At 52.6% G+C, this 20,759-nt stretch overlaps 1 protein-coding gene across 2 annotated transcripts in view; it reads right to left on the bottom strand.

The window, feature by feature from the left end:
- Positions 1-435: 435 nt before the first annotated feature.
- The window catches only part of MARCO (macrophage receptor with collagenous structure), a 33,376-nt gene continuing 13,052 nt past the window's right edge, over positions 436-20,759 (bottom strand). The window contains exons 3-13 of one of the 2 annotated variants that reach the window (XM_007169271.3): positions 20,299-20,451; positions 18,866-18,910; positions 14,267-14,365; positions 14,125-14,160; positions 13,531-13,629; positions 13,375-13,437; positions 5,449-5,493; positions 4,413-4,511; positions 3,471-3,515; positions 2,803-2,979; positions 436-1,602 (exon numbers count right to left, since the gene is read on the bottom strand). In XM_007169271.3, coding sequence (XP_007169333.2) covers positions 1,472-1,602; positions 2,803-2,979; positions 3,471-3,515; positions 4,413-4,511; positions 5,449-5,493; positions 13,375-13,437; positions 13,531-13,629; positions 14,125-14,160; positions 14,267-14,365; positions 18,866-18,910; positions 20,299-20,451 — 992 coding nt within the window. In that variant the 3' untranslated portion in view covers positions 436-1,471. The remainder of the gene's footprint in view (positions 1,603-2,802; positions 2,980-3,470; positions 3,516-4,412; positions 4,512-5,448; positions 5,494-13,374; positions 13,438-13,530; positions 13,630-14,124; positions 14,161-14,266; positions 14,366-18,865; positions 18,911-20,298; positions 20,452-20,759) is intronic. The other variant, XM_007169272.3, reaches the window with a different exon arrangement.

The raw sequence follows: 20,759 nt of genomic DNA on the forward strand, positions 1-20,759 counted from the left end.
TTCTGCTTTCAACTCTATTTTCATGGCTCTCCTCTTTCTAAAGAGGTTCAGGAAGTCAGCTCTGAGGTCCAGACGGGAGAGATGACATCTTTGTTTCAGGCTGTACCTGCCCTTTCCTTCCTTTACGGGGGTGGGGGAATGTGGGTGTGGGAAACTTGCTGGGAGATAAGGAACAGGCAATAAGATTGGAGAGATTAGGAGGCTGATAAGACACATTAGTTACCATTTGCAAAATATTATATCCCAGCACCCCTGATAGGGCTTAAAATGTCCTCTTTCCTCCCTGACTGACCTACCACTCCCCTGTCTCGAAGTGCCAGGAAAACCTGCATCATTAGAGAGGTTTCTGACCAATGAAAACAGCCAGCTTTCAACCCCCCGTCCCATGCCCCTCTCCCTGCCGAGGGCCAGAGAGCCCTCCTGTCCCCCTGCAGCTCTGACCTTGGTGCTGAGTATGCAGCTGCAGCCTCTGAAAGTGCGTATTGGGTCCTGGGTGGCTGGTTGAGCCCTTGAGGCAGAAAGCCCTGAGGTGTCCACTCCATCTCCCAGCCCTTCCACTGCTCGTCCTGGGCTCCACCATTTACAAGTGTCCCTGGGCCAGTCTCCCAGTGCCCTGAGGCTGAGCTCCTTACAGGTCAAGTGTGAATGGTGATGTCTCAGAGTCGCACCACGTGCATCCCACTCTCCCTGATTTCACGTTTACCTGAACCATTTACAGCACCTGGAGGGAGAGAGCGAGAGAGCCCCTGGGAATATATATCCCAGGGGAAGACTGCAAAGGGAGAGGGAGGCCAAATGTCTCAGAGAGGGTTAGCCGCTCTACCTTCTTGGTTTAATTCAGTCGTTCGTTGCATAAATATTTACTGAGCCCCTATAGGGGTGAATAAAACAGACAAAAGTTCCTGCATTTCTGGAGCTCACATCCTAATGAGAACCAATGTTCATGCTTAATGGTACCTTTCCTATTTTCCATGCAACCTGATGCCAACTACAGGCGGCCTCTTCCTTTGCTGCCGAGCCGCTGCGGCGCTGGAGGGAGCGCCCGCCGCTGTGCGGAGATGCGACATCGGATTGATTGAAAGGCTGCTCATGACTAATTCTGTCTACAGGTGAGCCTCACTTTCGGCATTGCGTTTCAGCCCCCCCCCCGTGCCCTCGGCCTCCCCGGCTCCGAGCTGAGACTCCACTGTCCCCGTGCGTGGGAATGGGGGTTGCAGGGAGTCTGAGGGCTCAGCGAAAGGCTGTGTGCAGGGAGTGGGCGTATCCTTAAGGGGCAGGAGGGACGAGCTAGTGATTTCAGCCGCAGCGCAGGGAGGTGCCAGGGGGCGCGTTGAGCTTTATTAGCAAGCCCGCTTCAGAGGCCGTCAGCCACCCCGGGAAGCCCCTCGGAGAGCACGGCCTCCCTTCGTGGGCTGAGTGTCTTGGCTGGGGACACCTTGGGGGCAGAGCCGCGAACGGCCTGTGGGTGGGGTCAGCTGCAGTCCACACCCGCGTCCTCACTGTGGTTGCAATTGTGAGAGCCCCAGTTGTTCTTGCTGCAGCTCCACAGGGACGATTCCGACCCTCGACACGCAACGTTGTCCAGCCAGATGGTCCCAGTGCCTGGACACAGGAAAAGCAAGGAGGGAGAGGAGCGTGGGATTAGGGTCCAAGCAGTGTGGCCCGTCTGTCCTCAGGGGCTTCCACGGGGAGCTAGACTGCCAATTTCTCCCACGTGTGCCCAGGCCCACCGTGCTGACGGCTGGTCTGCTCTCTTACGACGGCTCTGCCTCTGTTCTGCTTTCTACCCTTTGACAAAAGTCTCATCCGAGTATTTAATATGTAACCCAAGCATGATTTGAAATCTCCTCCTAGGGATCTCTAGGGTTTGTCTCTTCCTTAAATGACTTTGTAAACAGGCCATTCACGTGTTCTAAAGCATTCACACCTTCTTCAAACCCCCTTCCTTCTGATATAATTGATTGCAGATCAGGAGCTCAGAGGAATTACTGGATTATTTGATTTTGGTAATTTACACTACAGTGTGACCATCCATATAGGCTTAATCTGTTTGAGGAAAACGTGTATTTTAAAGGAGTTTTGTAATCCAACTGGACTCAGGTTAAAAAGTAGGTATGCATTTTGGTGGGGTTGGGGGGAGGGGTAAGGGCAGAGAACAATTTGGGGTGGGAGCAGGAGAAACGGGCCTAGTGTCCCTGCCAGATCAGCTCAGAAATGGTCTCAGGCCTGGGGCTTAACTCTTCTGCTGAAAGTCTAAACCTTTTGCTGCAAGACATAGCTGAGTCTCTAGCACCCCAGGACATCTTTCCAAAACTGATTTTAGGAAGTCCCTGCCCTGATTCGTTTTCTCTTCCCTTCACACCTTCTCCTTGAAGATGATCAAGCTTGGGCGACCTAGACCTTCAGGTTCCAGAGAGCTGGGATGACCATTGTGCTTGCCTGCCCTGCATCCTTCTCTGTTCTCCCAGCTCCAGCCCCTCAGCTGTCCAGAGCGTGCCCCTCACAAACACCCTCAGACATGTGGCATTCTGGCTTTCGGGCTGGACAGACAGCAACTCAACCAAGCCTTTGCTGTCTCTTTGGGGAAGAGAGCCTTCCTTCTCCTGGGGCTGCCAAGTCTGAAGGATGTAAGCTGGGGCCCTGGGCTGCAGAACTTTTCAGTTGCTTGAACCAATCCTTTTCTTTTAACCCAACCAAGCTGAGTCACTTGCAACCAATGGTTGCCAACACCCTACCAGGGAGAGAAAGCCCACATCAGCACCTCAAGGAAAGAGGCTCCTGGCTGAGGATCGATTCACTTACCACCTCCCACATTGAAAATGGCAGTTCCCGAAGAGTAGCCCAGCATGCGGCAGAAGACAGTGGCATCTGAATCGTCCCAGTCGTCATCGCAAATTGTCCCCCAGGCACCATTATAGTAAATTTCAGCCCGGCCTCGGTTCCTAGAGCCAGCAATCCGGACGGATACCATGGATTCGCCTGGATGACAAAACACACGTGGGAGAGGTGAGGGAAGCAGCCCAGGGCTTTGTGTGAATGCAGGCTCTGCCTTTTCATTTCTGGAAGTCCTATAGTTAGGGAAAAGAAGCCTCCTGCTTGGCTGCCACCACAGCTGGGAAGATCCCACGTTATGTCACCAGCACAACCAGCGGCCTCTGTGCACCTGGGCCTGCAGGTGCGAGGCCATGGGGCAGGTCCCTCTGCAGCTGGCCTTGCAAATCCAGCGCACCATGTTTTGCCTTGTGTTGTCGATAAAAAAGGGGGAAGAAAGAAGGCAGGGAGGGAGGGAGGAAAGTGTTATCTGTGGCTCTGTGCTTATTCAAGCCTTATTCAAGGGGCAAGCCCTTAGCTTTGCCCCCAAATGAGGAATCTCTCTGAGAACCAAGGCCTCGCCCCCTAGCACACCTACAGTTTTCAAGTACAGAGTAACCTCTGAAACACACATTAAAGAGAACAGAAATAGCAATTACCTTTTTGACCTTTTTCTCCCTTTGCTCCTTGCGGCCCAGAAGATCCTATCATGAGGAGAAAAACCACACAGTTTGAAGGAAACCAAGCCAGGACCCCCTTGCCCTCCTTTGCCAGCAGTGGGGAGGAGGGGTGGGGAGGAGGGTGGAGGGGTGAGGGTCAGACTCCCTCCTTCAGCTTCACCAGCCACCTGGCATCGTGGGGGCTGGATGTGCTATGGGCTCCCGTGGGTGAGCAAGGAGAAATGGGCCTGGGCCACAGCAGGAAGGACTTAAGCCCTATTAGAGAGGAACATTCAGGAGACATGGAGTTGGAAGTCTCTCCTGCCATCGGTCATGGAGACTGTGTGGTCCAGGGCCTGACTGGGCGTGATGCCAGCACATGGTCACCTGCCTGCCACTCGGAGTGCCCGGCCACGCCTTATTCACCTCGATGCCAGCACATGGTCACCTGCCTGCCACTCGGAGTGCCCGGCCACGCCTTATTCACCTCGATGCCCGCACATGGTCACCTGCCTGCCACTCGGAGTGCCCGGCCACGCCTTATTCACCTCGATGCCCGCACATGGTCACCTGCCTGCCACTCGGAGTGCCCGGCCACGCCTTATTCACCTCGATGCCCGCACATGGTCACCTGCCTGCCACTCGGAGTGCCCGGCCACGCCTTATTCACCTCGATGCCCGCACATGGTCACCTGCCTGCCACTCGGAGTGCCCGGCCATGCCTTATTCACCTCGATGCCAGCACATGGTCACCTGCCTGCCACTCGGAGTGCCCGGCCACGCCTTATTCACCTCCGTAAGCTCCGCGCTGAGGGTGATCCCAGCAAGTCTGTGGGCTTGTCCACAGAACCACTAAACCTCTACCCTTCTGGTTCTGAAAACTCCCAGCACCTTATGACAGGCCTCTCCTTAGAACCCTCACATCAGAAACCGAGGCCTTACCTTTTGCTCCAGGCTCTCCCTTTCGGCCGTCTGGTCCAGGTGCCCCGTTGAGGCCCACCAGGCCTGGGCTTCCCCTCTCTCCCTTCAGGCCTGCAGGGCCTGGGGAGCAGAGAGACCACCTCCATCAGATGCTCTGCTCTGCTTCCCCAGGGGGACCAAGGTGTTTGGTGCATGAGTTGTCCTAATCCACCAGGTTCCCCCTCGCCCCTATCAATGGGCTGCTCGAATGTTCAGCCCGTGTGGGCAGGGCACTGCCCTGATCCCCCGACTGCTGTGTAAACTCTGGTTGAGGACGAGTGGGTGAAAATCGCCGACAGTATTCCAAGGCTGTTGGTCCTCATTGGACAGCATAACTGTGTGGACGTTCTAGCCATTCTGGGAGAATTTGCTAGAACATTTCTAGGATTCAATTTCTCCTTCAGTAAGTTAGAATAGGGATAGAATATCCAGCTCAGGTGGAAGAAAGACTGCTCAGGAGATGTGTCTGAGGAGTGTCGCTTGGGCTCCTCAGGGTAGGGCTGGCGAGAAGACTAGAAATGCCGTGGGCAGGGCGCAGTAGCCAACCACTAGCTAAGGCGGGGGCCAACAAGGACCGTGATGACAGTCCCATGAGAAGCCGCAGGAGGAGGGGGGCGCCTTGAGGGCCAAAGGGTAGGGGGAGATGGACCGAAGCAGATGTGAGGATAGAGAGGATAGGTTGGTTGTAGATAGAGGCCATGCAACCAACCTGGGAACTGGAGAGGAAGGTCGCCCAGGTCCTCGGCGGCTGCGCAGCCTGAAGCCACCACCAGGGGCAGTTCTCCTGGCCTTCTTTACCCTCCATCCCCTCAGCCCCCGCCCCTCTCTCTACACCCCTTCCCCAGGTTTGTCACCCAAAGAGTCTGAGGCTTGAGCGATAGAGCCCTGGAGGCGGAGACACTCTGGGGAAAGGTTACTGAGGTTACTGCCGTGATTTCAGGGTCGACAAGACCCACCCTTGGAGCACGAGCCCTTCCAGTCCTCACTGTGAGAAATGAAAATGAAGCCGGCACTTTACCTGGAACTCCTGATTCTCCTTTTGTTCCTTTCTGTCCTTGAAGTCCTAAGATCAAAATACAAAAAAGGGGAGAAGATAATAAAGCTTAGATATTAGACGCTTTTAATCTTAGACAACCTCTACCTTCTGTCTGATTAATGCAGAAGGAAAGGTACATTGGTTCTCCACGATTGTTTAAAGCCTCTTTAGCAGAGCATAAAAGTAGACAGACTGCAGATAAATGGGGACGTGTGTTGGGGTGAAATAGAAATGTATTGGGTGAAAGTCTAGGTTAGATGGACAGACCCCGGACTCAGTGGCTGGCCTTCCTTGTCCAGAAATAATCTGACTTGGTGTCTAAATTCAATCCCATTCCTTTCTGTTCATTTTATTGAAAAAGAATTGAGAGATATTTTGAAAATAAAGTTATTTTTATTTCTAGAAGACTGTGGAGGAGACTCAGTGGCCACTAGGAGCTTTGGGGGGCCCTCACCCTCAGTAGATATTCCATAGTGTCTATTGGTTTATTTCATTGTGGCCCCCAGTGTAGCTAAACGCTTATATAGCTAAAGGGTCTCACGTCCAGAAAATGGAAAAATAACCACTGCAATCATTGGGGATGATCCTATTTGTAGTTCTAATGTGAAAGTTGCTTCCTTCCTCCCTTCCTTTCCTTCTTCTTTCCTCCCATTCATCTCTTTATTCACTAACTTACATGGAAGACCCACTATCCCCAGCACCATGCTGGGTCATAATTTATTGTGGGATAATAATTTATTGGTTTAGCAACTCCATGGTCTCTCAATTTTAAGTGCAAATATTGATTTTATTTCAGAGAAACAGGACTCTCCAAGACAGTTACACAAACTTGGGGAAATTAAAGCTCATTATTGACCATGAAGTAACAGTTACTAGAGGGTAACAGTGGGAATGTACTCCCACCAGGCTCTTGACTGGTATCCCTCCCACCACGGCAGCTCAGTCTCAACCAAGAACCCACCCATTTGATGATCACTAGAGACCACAAGGAACTCAGTTACCCTCGTTGCCAATTGCCTGGGGGAAGTTCCTGCCTTCCACTTCAGTTCCTGGCTTTCCTGAGCACCTACTGTATGCTGGTCAGTGGAGGGCAGGCGAGGGGCCTGGTAGGCCTCTTCAGGATCCCTTCTTGGAATAATGAGCAAGGAGTCCTGGCTCCTGGCAGCCTTTCAGAGGGCTCGTCTGAGGCCAGGCGCTGCCTGGGGAGGAGGGTCCAAGGGCCGAGGAGCTAGGAGCTGCTGCTGCAAGCCTGGGCACCAAGGGAGGCGGGAAGCCCTGGAAAGATCTGAGAGGGCAACTAGTTCTGCCCCTCGTGTTTGAGATGAGGCCCAGATTGAGGCCCAGAGAGCGTCTTCTAAAAGCTGGAGGGACCTTCGAGGTTGGCCCTGGCAGACAGGCCCCAGCTCACCCCACGCCGGCTGTGCCCACTCCGGTCCCTCCATTTGGAAAGCCTCGCCGCTTTGGTCCCCTGGGGAACGGGATCAAGGCTGTGAAAGCTGCTAAGATGCTAGATGTTGCCGACTCTGAAGCCTTCTCTGGCCTCGCCCGTGGCTGACGCACTTCCTCCCAGGGCAGCACGGGGGCCAGAGTCAGAGAGCCTGGGCTTGCGTCTGCCTCTGTGACCTGGAGCCAGGTTCCCTCTCCCTTAGCCCCACCTTTCTCCTCTGAGCCTCCGGCTGCCTCGGGGCGGTTGTCAGACTGAGATGAAGTTGTCTGTGTCAAGTCCTAAACCTCGTGGCTGACGAGCGGTGCCACGAGGACCCCGGGACCCTGTCGGCACGTGTCTGTCTCTCCTCCGGCGGAGAGCGCCTGGGACACTGGGGCTGCAGCCCCCGCAGGAGCTCCAGGCTTGCTGCCCAGCGAGCCCCCCCAGACGTTTGCCGTTGACCTCAGGTGGTCCAGCACGGGCAGTAGATGTGTCCTCTCTGCTTACCTGCACCTGAATTGCAGGTGTCAAGATGAGGGAGGAGAAACCACATTCAGAAACATGTCTTTGGTTATTAAATAGAAAAACGGTTCATATCTAGACTCTTGACCCTCTCTGTCACATCCTAAAGGGTGCCGTATTGCACAGATCTCTACCTTAAGAGCCTGTCCCTAGATGCAAGGTTGAGGGACACCTGGCACCGTGATCTCCCCTTATTGCCTCCCCGCCACCGAAGAAGTCTCCAGAGCACCGAGCAACAAATGTCCTATACAGACAGGAGTCCTAGGGGAGCCCCTGTTCACTAGGTCCATGGTCCCCGAGGCCTGACCCTTCCACCTCGTTTCTCACACCCTCCCTCCCAGCCCCACACCTCTTGGGGACTCAACATCCGCTGCTGCCGGGACTGCACTGGGCACCACGCCAGGAGCTTCACATACGTCTCTCAGCTTCCCAGCGAGGTCATGCCATTTCCCTCTTTACTGAGGAGGAAGTCCACACTCAGAGACGCTAGGCGATTTGTCCCAGGTCACACAGGGAGGGAGTGGTGACGTCAGGGTTAGGACCCAGGGTTGGCCCCCCACTGGGCACTGTGGGTGCCTGTGTCCCACCAGCATGCCCACTCACTCCTTCCTGGAGTTTCAGGTGGGCTCTCCACCTGGTTCCGAAGACTCCCAGTGGCCTTAGGCCATCCCTTACTCCTAAGTAAGTCGTCAAACTAGAGTGAGCGTCAGAATCACCTGCACAGGGTTTGTTAAAAACAACTTGCTAAGTGCCCCCCCTTCCCGGGGTTCCTGATTCATGGCATCTGGGCTGGGAATCTGAGACGCTGCATTTTTAACAAGTTTCTGGGTATTTCTGACGCTGCTGGCCCAGGGACCATGGTTTGAGTAACCACTGCCCGAAACACATCTCACTCAATCTTCGGGGACCAGCTCACAGCCCGCGTCCTCCAAGCAGCCCTCCTGTCTCTGAGGAACTCACGGCCCCTCCCCTGTCTGAGCTCTCCCGTAACCCACTGGCCCTTGATAAAATGCCCTCTCAGATGTGTATAATAGGTGTAGGTTTATGTCTTCAAAACTCCCCTCTTCAAGGGAAGGAAACTGGAATTGAGTTTTGTGTGATTTTTTTTGGGTGTGATTCCTCTCCAGGACTAGACTCTGAGAGAGGCTCACGGAGTGGCTATGCATGGTCCCAGGGACCAGTAATGACTTCACTATAAATCAAGGCGGCACCCTGATTGGATTAGGGAGAAGGGGAAATGGCTGAAAAATAGAATTCAGAAGTGCACGTTGTAAACCTACACTGGAAGGGAATGAATGCTGGGTTTGTCCCCCTTAACCACAAGCAAACTGGGGTTCCCTGGGGGTCACAGACTCATCACGCTGAAAAGGCTCAAAATATTTATTTGCAAGGTGCTTCTTTATAGAAACAATTTTCCCCCAAGAAAATAGTTTAGTTAGAAAGCACATGCCTTCCTATTGTTTTGTGTTCAGCTGGTGCTCTGCCTAAAATCTTAGAATGTCCCTGCTTGAAGGGAAAATTGTTTCAAACCCAGAGTGCTGGCAAATTGGCAGGGACCTGAGCATTATTCTAGAACTCTCCCCACACTCCACAGAGGAGGAAACCAAGGCTCCGGAGGTCATGTACCAACCCATCATCACCTAGCTAGTTGGCAAGTCCAAGCTGATGCACAGGCCTCCTGACTCTGATTTAATGTAGAAATTTCCAGCACATTAGGAAACTTCCTTAAATACCATCCCAACTTACAGGCTAAGTGCAGCCTGGCAAATTGTGGGTTAATTTAACACCTAACAAATTGAGCTGTATAACAAGAAGTAAGATGGTAGGTAGGGGACCCAAAATTGGGACGCATGTAAACTTCTTCAGATGTCTCTAAGAAACTTAGAGGAAAACTCTAAGTGACAATTTAGTATTATGAGTTGGTAGAATTTAATAAATTCTTAGACTGAGTCAATACTTAGACATGGGGAATGAAATCAACTGAGAAATTACATTCATGATATAGGGCTTAATTGCTATTATGGATTATTCTTTGTTACTTATCTTTAAAGTAAAACACGTCTTAAAATACAGATGAGAAACTAGATTTCAAGTTATTTGCACTTTGGCTTTGCCTCAAGAGAAACATAAAAGGGCATAGAAAATTCAGATTCTTGTTATATTTTAGACATGAAGATTGTTGAGATGCAGAAATTTTGATCAGATTGGTATTTTGGGGCTTCAATGTTTTGGCTGCGTCTAACTTCATTTCATGAGGTGAGGTGGTAGAAAGAGGAATGCCACGATCACAAGTTGAAGTGAGCCCTTCCTTATTTCCAAACAAACTTTCCTTTTCAAAATGGCCAAAGGATTTAGAGCTAAAATTCGTTTTGTTGTGGATTTTTTTTTTTTTTGCAATTTTTTTCCGCAAAGTCAAATGATTTTGCAATCGTCTGAAAGATCAAAGGTTAGAAAAAACTAAGTTTTGGGGGTTTGATAAAACCCTGTTTTATGAATGGTGAAGGAAACTACCATTACAGAAAGTTCTTCTCGGTGATAATGTTCTACTTAAATAGACTATGCAGTCTATCTTCCCAACAGAATGGAAGGAGTCTCCTCTTCGCCATCTTTATCTTTAATCTTTCTCAAGGGGTGTGAACGTGGGGAAACGTTCCACCGGAATGGGTTGGAGTGTGGTTAGTGAGCGTTCACAACAGCAGGAAGATTTGGTGACTAAGCTAGGATTTACCCACCTACTGTGGGGTGAGAGGTGCGGGCAATTCTGATTTCTCTGAGTCCTATACTCTATGTTATTCTACACAACAAAATTTAGAAAAGCACAATTTTGGAATCAGACTTTGGAATTAACTCCTGGACTCAGTGTATATTAACTGAGAGACCCTGAGGAAAGGTTTTACCTTCTGGGAGCCTTTGCTTCCTCAGTTGTAAGGTAGGGATGATGAAACTCAGCTGTGTGGATGAACTAAGATCACGGGAGGAAAGGCCCAAACACAGTGCCTGGCTTGGAGGATTCATTAGTACTAAACAGACCTCTTACTTTTGGTAATTAATGCACAATAACGAGATCTAGCTGTTACCTAGGCTGAGCCAAGGTGCCAGAATTTCTCTGTTTTCATCCCATACTGCTAGATATTCTCCTGTGAGATTAATGATTTTATTTACAAAATGGGAAACACATCAGTTTGAAAAACTGGCTTGATATAATCAAAAGTGAACCAACACGTCAGTACCTCTAGTTTGGGGAATACCAACATCCTGACATTGACAAGTATGCATTGTCTACCATGATGAGATGGTCTGGCTCCCACTCACCACCCACTTCTTCCTTCTCCCACTTCAGAATCTGACCTTTCCAAAAGTTCATTAACCTATGACTTCAGGATGAAATACAGCCCTGGCTACAACTAGCTGGTTTCTGGTCCTAAGGGAATTCCCTCCTGAGATGTCTATGTAGACCATCAGCTACTTGATCAAGACAAATGTTTGGGTTTGAGCGGGAAACGTATGCAATTTGGAATTTGTTGTAATCATCACACGCCCCAAATTGAAAATGTAATTCACCATGTTTACTTGGGCAGCCGGAATTAAGGAATAACCCTTAGAATTTGCCTGGTTGGTATTTACCACTAGGCCTGATTGATGGAGGTTCCCATAAACGTGCTCACCAAATATGCAGGGACTCTATAATGGAGTTAAAGTGATTCCCAGACAGTCGGCCAAAAGTGTCTGTAGGATCTTAGGTAAATAACAAAGAGCCATAACAGGGCCTGAGAGCTCCATGTTTCCTTCTAAGAGTGGAAGAAGCTGCTGCAGCTTCTGCCCTGATCCTTCCGGGACTTGGGTACAGGGAGAAGGTGCGCTCATCGGAGTGCCCTGATGGGGGTGGGGGAGGGCTCAGGCTGCCCGCAGAGGAAGGCAGCATCACAGAGTATGATGGATGAGGCCCCAAGCTTTGCGTCAGTCAGGCCTGGATTCCAACCCTGGCTGCATCTCTTACTGTGAAGCAACACTAACAAGATTGTTTTTTCCATTCCGCTGTCATGAAAATGCTCGTTGTGAGGAGCTGCTCTTATTATGCAAACCCTCCCAGGATGCAGAGTGCAGGCAAGATTCTCCACCTTCAGTGGGAGACACAGGCTTAGGGGCCTGGGGAGTGGGTGCAGTGCCCCTTGTGGGTAAAATCATGTTTTGTCACCCATACTCTTGCTTAGTCAAGAATCACTAGTCTGGCAGTGGTGGGGTTGGGTGGCTGGGCTCCCAGTTTATAACTGAGGGAGAAGAGCCAACATCTCCATGAAGCCAAGCAGAAAACTCAGTGGTAAGACAGCCTCAGGCCTCAGAGCCAGGCACCCTAAGATCTGGAGGCAGGGAAGATGGAAGTATAAAATCAGAAAGAGGCAGCCAATTAATCGGGGTCACCTGACCACCACACCCAGATGGAACCTTTCTGGAAGGCGAGACTCGCTGGTGGCCTTCGGGTGGCATTTATATGGCATCAGGTAGCAGAGTCCCTGCCTGCACTGACCCACCATCTGTGAAAAGGAAATCAGCTCCGAGGTTGGATGGTTTGGAAGGACATGGTTATAGGAGTTGCCTGTGCCAGGGCTCCTGACAACCGTCAGGGAAACTCCAAAGGTCGAAGGTCCAGAGTCCAAGGCTCAGGAGGTGGCATGGCCCAGCTCTCTGGCCAGAGCTCCTGAGCCTCTAGCACATCCTAGACCTGGACTCCAGGGACACCCACCTACAGAGCCCTCCCTCACCCTCCAAGACTTTGCCTGCTCGGTTCCCTCTCTCTGGACTCGCCTTCCTCTCCCCACATGGCTAAGCTCTACTCATCCTCCAAGACTCAGCTCCAGCTCTTCCATCACTCCTGCACTGCCTACCTTTTGCTAACCCCACCAGGGGCCACTGTGAACTTGAAGGATTTGGGTCAAGTCGCATTTGTTTAAAAAAATCAATCCGTTGACCACTTGTTCAATGAAAACTTAGAGGGCTTGCCCCTGGTGTAGGTTTCTAACATGTAGGTTCTGGGGTGAAGGCATCCGGGGTGTCTAACTCCAGTATGACCTCCTGCCCTGGCAGTGACTGTCCACAGACATCCTTGGAAGATACACAGCCCTTTCTCACAACCCTGCACTGGCCACAATACCTCCTGGCCTGCACCTGGCTTTCTAAATGGCATGTGGCACTTCTCCATGCAAAACCCACAGCACAGTGTGCCTGACACCACATGGCAACAGGCCATCTACCTCTCTCCTGCACAAGCCTGCACGTCTGAAGGCAGGAACCAGGTCTTATGAATCATGGGGGTCCAGCACCTAACACAGTGGACCGGACTTTCTAGACCATCGTAGGTGCCTGGACTTACTTAGCGACTAGAAAAAGCACAGTTCTTTATAAAGTAGACCACACTGGTATGATGGTTTATAACCTAGACTAAATTGGCGTTAGCAGTTTATAACCTTGACTAGGTTGGCACGATGGCTTATGAACTAGTCTCTGTGAGTTGGGTAACTGTGGGTCATTCCTCTCAGCCTGAGCCCCCCTGGGAGAATGTGCAAGAAGGGTTTCTCGACAGCTGTTGTCTAACTCCAGAGCCCTGACCCTTGGGGCCCCACCGCAGGTCAGTGGGAGAGAGAGGGCGCTACGAGCACGGCTGGAATGTAGGCCAGGAGAGAGTGCGGCCGAGGTGCCCCCTGCTCTCCTCTTGGACAGTGGAGGTTTGGTCATGGCATTCAAAGCCTCTCAGGGACTCTGGGCAGAGGAAAACAGCCCCAGGGCCTTGGACTCAAAGGGTTCTGGCAGAGGAAAGTGCCCTTTTTAATCCAGGTGCGTCAGGGGACAGAACACAGGAGACCCTCTGCCTGCTTCTGGTGGGCCTGCTGGGAGGTAGTCCTCCTCTCTGTCCTTCCTGGACCCCCAGCAACTCCACCTGCCCGCCTGCCCATGCCCTCTGTTACCTGTGTCCCCCTTGCTTCCTTTCACACCTTCGGCTCCTGGACTTCCGGGCCTCCCTGATGGTCCTGGACAACAGATGCCATGGAGGGTGTAAGGTCTGGGCTGGGTGGACCTTCAGACATCACTCCCCACTCCCTCCACAGGACCCAGGACCTCACCTATTGGCCCAGTGGGACCAGCGCTGCCAGGCTCACCCTTGGCACCCGGGGATCCCACAGCTCCTGGAAAGCCCGGAAGACCCTTCGCTCCAGGTTGTCCTGAAAGTGAAGTCATGAATGAAAGGCTGGGAGTGGTTGGCAGAGGGCCTGGCTAACTACCCCTTCAACACACCTCTTCTCTGCAGTGGCACATGCATCTCTTAACACCTTATATGTTCCCTGGGCAGCTTAAACTCTAGAAGCCTTGAACTAGCCCTGTTAGTGGGAGGAAAATTACAGACTCAGCAATTTATTAATTTTTTCCATTCACTGCTGCAGAGTTTGAGGTTTACGGACTTACTAGGAACTCTGGGTGTGAGCAACCTGCCTCATACCCCTGGGTGGCAGGGTGGAATGAAGCTCTAAAACAGAATATCAGTTAGGCCTGCCCTCCAAAGCTGCTCTGTTCCTCTTAGGACAGGCCAGGTCTTACAAAACCCCAGAGGCTCTGGGTTAACACTACAATGAAATAAGACATAGTAGAGTCAGGTCCTGAACTTGACTTTGCCCAGGGACAGCGGTAGCTGGAATGATGCCGATTCCCATAACTCTTACCTTGATCTCCTTTGAGTCCAGGAATTCCAGCCACACCTAAAATACAGAGGACTTTTAGAGATTTTTTTTCCCTCTAACTCAGCCTGCCGGACAAACAAGGGAATACCCATAAGACAACAGACCTGACTGTGCAGACTCCTACCTGGGGAACCGGGCATCCCTGAGTCACCTTTAGACCCCCGGGCTCCAGGGGGTCCCATGACCCCCATGTCTCCTTTCATGCCCACGTCCCCCTTTCTTCCTGAAAGACCAAGGGACTGTAGTCAGACATGGGAGGAGGGCAAACCCGGCTGCCACGTCCATCTCTGACACATCCTGTCCCGCCCAAATGCCAAACTCAGACTCCTTGAACTCCTACTTGGTGCCCAGAGGTGGAAGATACAATGGCCGCCCTCAAGGAGCACACCACCTTGCCCAGAGACCAGACATAAACTCATGAAAAATGGATGAGGTGACCTGGCCTGGCTGATGGGCAGCGGAAGGTCCCAGAAGCTGGGCTCTCAGGGCCCCGGTTAGTGACCTGGTCCCTGGAGGAGGGACCACAGCCCAGGCTCATCCAGCACTGCCTGGTTTATTTCAGTGTGTGAATTTGGGGAATTATTTTTTCAAACTTCCCAAACTGAAATCTGAATATTCCAGAAGGCAGATCCCAAGTGCTGAGAACAGAAGCTTTGAGGCACTGATGGAGAGGAAAACATTGCAGCAGCACTTATCCCCCTAGCGGTTCAGAGCCTGGCTTTCCTGGTGGCCAAGGGTTTCAGAGTTCCCACTTGTCATCAGCATTCCAGGCTCGCCCCAGTCTGTCCTTTCCTGGTCCTCCGTGTCTCCCTCTCCTTTCTGCCACTGCTCAGCGCATAGCAATCGAGGGAGGGTCCTCCCCAGGCAGGGCTCGGCAACCCCTGCCCAAACCTGCCAGCCTCCCCGCACAGGGCCTGCCCATCGGGACCCACTGGCTTAGGAAGCCGGTCAGGTCCCACCATCAGCAGAGTTCCACCCCAAGCAACTCCCTCAGGGGCTGGGACCAGCTTGTTGGGATGGAATTTGGTTAAAGGGCTCCATTCCATTATTTTCATGATTTCAGAGCTGGAGAGGACTCAGAAGGGGGCCAGCCTCCTCTCTAGTGATTTAGGAAAAGTAGACAAAGTGGTCTGGAGTGGAGGGAAAGAAGCAATTGTCATACAGAACTCTCTGGGTCTAAGGTCTGAGTGACATTAGGTGCAAGGCTTGGGAATTAGCTTCTTTGAGACGGTTTGGATACTTGAAGAATAATTATTCCTTGATGGAAGACAGAAGAGCCATAAAGAACATGTTTACAATTGAAGTCCCTTACGACAGACTCAGGTGCAAACAGCAAACGAGTTTCTGGTCATTCAGAGCATCCACGTGAGTGGAAGGGCCAAATAGCACTTCTTAAACGAGGCTAGGAATTATTTCCCTGGAGGAATTTGCTGGTGCCCTATTGCTCTGGGCCAGCCAGGGCCATCATGCTAAGACAATTGTGTGGCTTTATGAGGTTTCTTTCTTTCTTTTTCTTTTTTTTTTTTTTTGGCTGCCCCACACGGCTTGCGAGATCTTAGTTCCCCGACCAGGGACTGAACGCAGGCCCTCTGCAGTGAGAGCACGGAGTCCTAACCACTGGACCGCCAGGGGATTCCCTGTATGAGGTCTGGGCCTGAGTCTGTATTGCTATGACTTCCGTGTCTCCATCAAAGGTTACAACCTTGGGAAGCAAAGTAGTACGGGTGAAAGCACCAGAGTCTAGCGGCGCCTGAGGAATCACAGCTGCATCTGACTTCAGAACCCGCCCATCATCACAGCTAAAGATGGAGTGAGGGAAATAGATGTGTCCCCTGGAACCTCATCTGTGGCTTTACCCATCTGCTGGGACAAAGAGCAGAAAACCTCAATACCGCTGGGGCGGGTCCCACTTGGTCCGCTAGCCCCGTCCGCTGGCAGTGGATTGGGCAAGCAGTGGGTAAGAGACATCTGGTGATCTTGGGAAAAGAAATTTGGGAAGAGGAGGGGTAGGTCAGAGTCCTGATTTCTGAAGAAGTGAAACTGATCATTTCCCCTCGCCAGTCACATTGCTTCCAGGCCCGAGTCTGGGCGTGGCAGTGGGTGAGAGTGGGATGGGAAGCAGTGTAGCTCAGACTCCGCAGGCCAAAGTCTGGCTGGCATCCCCTCTCTGGGGCTGGCAGGGTCACCTTGAGAAAGTCTGGACCATAGGGAAATGCGGAGGGCCACCTCTGGAATCACCCTCAGAGGTCAACTCTCCAACCACCTGCCTGGTGCAAGGATTCCCCCTTCAGTCCCACCGAGGAAAATTCTGCAGCCCCTCTTCCCCACCCCCACATCTGCCCGTTTCATCGTGCGGCAGCCCAAGTCTTAACACTTTGTTCCTCCCTTACATCAGCACAATTGGTTCTCCAGAAACCTTTGCCCGTTGGCCTCCATTCTTCTGCGGGGTACTGCTGAGAGCAAGTCTATTTTCTCTTCCACAGGAACCTTTCTAATATTTGAGGATGGCTGACACATCCCTGTAAGGGCTCCTTCTTCCTGATGGCAGCAAGCACCCTCAGTTTCTTCTCATGTAAATACTTCCTACACGCCAGGTACAGTAACACAACCTTCTGTCTTATATTCCTGTTGTAATCAATCCTCATTGAAGGTTGCTATTATTATCCCCCTTTTGTAGGTGAGTAAATTGAGGCTCGGAGAGGTTACACAGCTAGAGCCGTATTAGAACCCAGATCTGTGTGATCTTGGAACTGAAGCCCTTCCCTTTCTACTTTACAGGATTACTAACACTACCTACCATGTAGCAGAGTTTGAACACGTGATCTCCAACCCTGATAGCTGTCCTGCAAAGCATGTATAATTTAATTATTATTATTTTAATGGAATTGCCATTCTTTGCTGAAAGGAAGAAGTTAAACCTCAACAGGCCAAGGAACGTGTCTAGTTACACAGGTGACCAGGCCCAGAGCAGGGATGGCAACCAAGCCTACCAGCGCCACAGCCTCATTCCCCTGCTGCACCCAGAGCCACCCTGAGGGCGGTCCCTTGGGAGGCCCAGAGACCAGGAGTGCGAGGTGCTCAGTCACAGCCAGAGCACTCGGGCCGTGCTTCTCAGAGCCTGTCCCCTACATGTCCAGGGTCAGAATCCTCCACGATCTCTAAAACACAGACCTGCCTTTTAAACAAGCACCTCAAATGCTTCTTATCCATGACCTTGACCTTGACCGTGACCTTGAGACGCACTACTCTAGAGAGAGCGCTGGCCATCAAGGGAAGATTCTGGATGCTTAAAGTCCTCCTTCTGAAATCAGACCCTTTGCCCTCCATGCCAGTGGTCTCCCCTCCATCCCCAGGCCCACCTCAGGCCCCATTTCGGCCCCTCACCTTCTTCTCCTCTGAGCTCCCAGCACTGCCTGCGTCCCCGCTTGCCACAAGTTGTACCTGGCAGGAAATTCTTCCCCCTTTCACTTTGCTCTTGGCTTTCCCATTCCTGTCCTTTGCTCACCTGGACAAAAGGGACCACAGCTGTGCCCCTGGGATGCCTGGTGACGCAACACCCTCTGAGTGACCCTGCCCCACTCTGGCTCTGAAGGTTGAGTGAGCATGTGTGAGTGGGTCTGTGGCTGGTTGGGGAGTGCGTGTGAGTGCGGGTGTGGGCAGGTATGCATGTGAGTGTATGTGCACATGTGAGCCCGTGCACGAGTATGCTGGTGCATGGGTGACTGTGTTGCATAAATGTGCGTGCACACGTGTGTGTTCGAGTGCCTGTGTGTGTCCCTAAACTCTCCTCCTACTCATCCTACCCCTGCAAAGCTCCCCGGAAAAACCCTGCCGGTGACCTAGGACACTAGGCTGTTTGGGATTCCCCCTTCTCTTAAAGTCCTTCCAAAAACTAGTTACTCGAAAAAGAGTTTCCCTTTATCAAGTTTCCCTTCTGTAATCGGTGGTGTTTTTCATTCTGTCTCAGTGGCCTGGAGGCTGAGAGGCTCTTGGTTTGTTTATTTCCCCCTTTCTTGCAAATCCTCTCATTCTGCTTTTTTCTCTAGTAACGTTTGTCTTTGTATCTTTACCCCTCAGCAGCCTCAACCCCTCCGGGCATTGGAGGTTTGAGAGCCTAAGTGAAGAGCAGAGTGGACCGTAACAGCGATGGAGTTCCCCCCCCCTCCCCCCGGGGGCAGCCAAGCCCTCGCGTTCTCTGACCCAGCTATGCCGTGGCCATTTGTAAGGCCGCTGGGCAGGTTAAGGCCACAACCTAAAAGGGAGAGACAATCATGTGCTTTGAATCGTTATTTTAACCTCCTAGTAACCCTCTGAGGCACTCTTATCCCCATTGTACAGACAAAGAAACTGAGACTCAGAAAAGGTAAGGGAATGCTCCCGAAGTCACAGAGCCAGTCTATGGTGAAGGCAGATGTGTCAGACTCTGGAGTCTGGACCAAAGAGCTTGACTCTCCCCAGAGATGCTCACAGGCTTGTACTCTGAGCACCAAGGAGGGGCTTGGAGTGTCCACACCCCTCCAGCCACGCCTAGGTGTCTTCCCCGGGATGCAGGCACTTCCCAGTAACCCGGCCCAGCTAGGGTCTCACTTCAGGTGACCTCCCTCACGTACAGACCCCACTGGGTGTTCAGACTCCGGGGATGGCGTGTGTGCCTGCGGTCCCCTGCAGCCGCTCCGAGACAGCCTTCTGTGCATGCTGGAGCACATACCCAGCCCCTGCTCACCTGCCTCTCCCTTGATTCCTGGCGGGCCTCGGGGTCCTGGGGGGCCTGGAAAGGAGAAGGAATTCAGAACGTAGCCTGGACAGAGAGGAGGAAAAGGATTATGGGGCCGGTAGACAGAGGCAGGTTTCTGCGGCTCCGTCTCGTCTGGGGCCGCCTTCTCCGCTGGTGGCCCTGGCAGACGGGGGAGGCGAGGTACACCCTTGGGCCCCTTTGGACTTGGAAGACTTGAGGAGAAAGAGCAGAGGCGCCAATGCCCCAGCCAACAAGGTGGGGTGACAATGCCACTCACACCATCCTTCACTTAGCAAGTGTCACTGAGCACCGAGGACCAGCCAAACTGCTTGGAAGGAAGACAAGGAAAGACGGAGCTCCTTCCTACAAGGAGCTCATGGCCCAACAAGCAAACACAGCTGTGCAGATGGTGATTCCCGGGGGAGGCTGAGCCAGACGGACCTGAGTTCGAGCGGCAGCACTGCCGCATTAGCTGGGTGACCCTGGGCACACCCTCTCATTGTGTGGATCATCGGCTTTCTCATCAGTGAAATGGGGCTCCTATACCAGTTACACAGGGCTGTCCTGAGGCCGCCACGTGGAGACCAGCACGGAAAGCACACCCACGGTCTGATAAATGGTACCCATCACCGCTGCCACTTACGTCAGGTCTCTCCCTTGCCAGGGCTGCTCTGTGGATCAGAGCCTCCCAGAGACTCAGGTGGCCGGGACAGGGCTCCTTGTCTATGTTGGTCCATTCTGGTTGCTATAACAACACACCACAGACCAGGGTGGGAGGAGCTTAGACATCAGAAATTCACTTCTCCCACTTCTGGAGGCTGGAAGCCCAAGATCAGGGGCCGGCCCGGTCGGGTTCTGGGGAAGGTCTTCTTCTGTGCTGCAGACTGCAGCCTCTCGCTGTGTCCTCACACGGTGGGAGGAGCCAGGGCTCTCTCCTCTATAAGGACAGGCCCGCTGTCCTCTCCCCTCGAAGGTCCAGGCACTGGCCAGACTGGCTTGGTGCCCACTGTTACTCTCTCCAGCCACAGACCAGTACGAGTTTGCTGCGTGGGAGTGGTCCTGGAAATCGCCCTGGGCTCTGTCCTGCACACTCCGGGTCAGTCTGAGGGCTCCGTGACTCAGACCTGGCCTTCGGCTGGTTGCTGCAGACCTTGGCTCTTGGAGATCACGCTCGTTTGGACAGCGTCCTTGGTTCCTAGGTCCCTGACCCCACTGTCTCCCGGAGAGCTGTCTGCAGCCACCCGGGGTGCCTGTAACTTCATGCCCTCCCCATACGGCCTTCACCCCCTGTCTTGGCCTCCACGCTCTCATACGAGGCCAGAGAAAGGAATTCAGGTCCAAAGGCCCCTTGGTCTGCACACAAGCCGCTCCCCCTTTCCCGTCCTCTCTGGGGAGTCCCAGCCCAGGGGGGAGGGGCCAACCTGGGATCCGAGTAAAGTTGTCCACACGTCGTAGTAGGTGCTCCTGCCTGGTGCGGACGCGGGCGAGCTGGGCCTGCAGGAAATGCTCGGAGGCCAGCGTTTGATTGTTGTAAGGCATCTCCAGGGCCCGGAGCCGCTTCTGCAGATTCAGAACTGGACACCCCACCACCACGCCTGCAGCATCCTTTTAGGGACTTCATTAAAGCCCGAGGCACTTGAGCATAACCCTGACATTCTGTGTCATATGTGCATAACTCTGCGTCCTGAATAGGTAAGCACGTGTTTAGTGTACCGTGAGGACCTAGAGTGAGCACACAGAACTTTGTATCTTGCACACGTGCACTCCACACTCAGATATGACGTTACACGTCCACAGAACATACCTCCACCCTGTGTAAGCACTGCGTCCACGAACAACCTGCATGCAGTTAGGAGATTTGTGCATGCTTGGACATGAAAGC

Source organism: Balaenoptera acutorostrata, chromosome 8, assembly GCF_949987535.1.
Source record: "Balaenoptera acutorostrata chromosome 8, mBalAcu1.1, whole genome shotgun sequence".
Classification (NCBI taxonomy): domain Eukaryota; kingdom Metazoa; phylum Chordata; class Mammalia; order Artiodactyla; family Balaenopteridae; genus Balaenoptera; species Balaenoptera acutorostrata.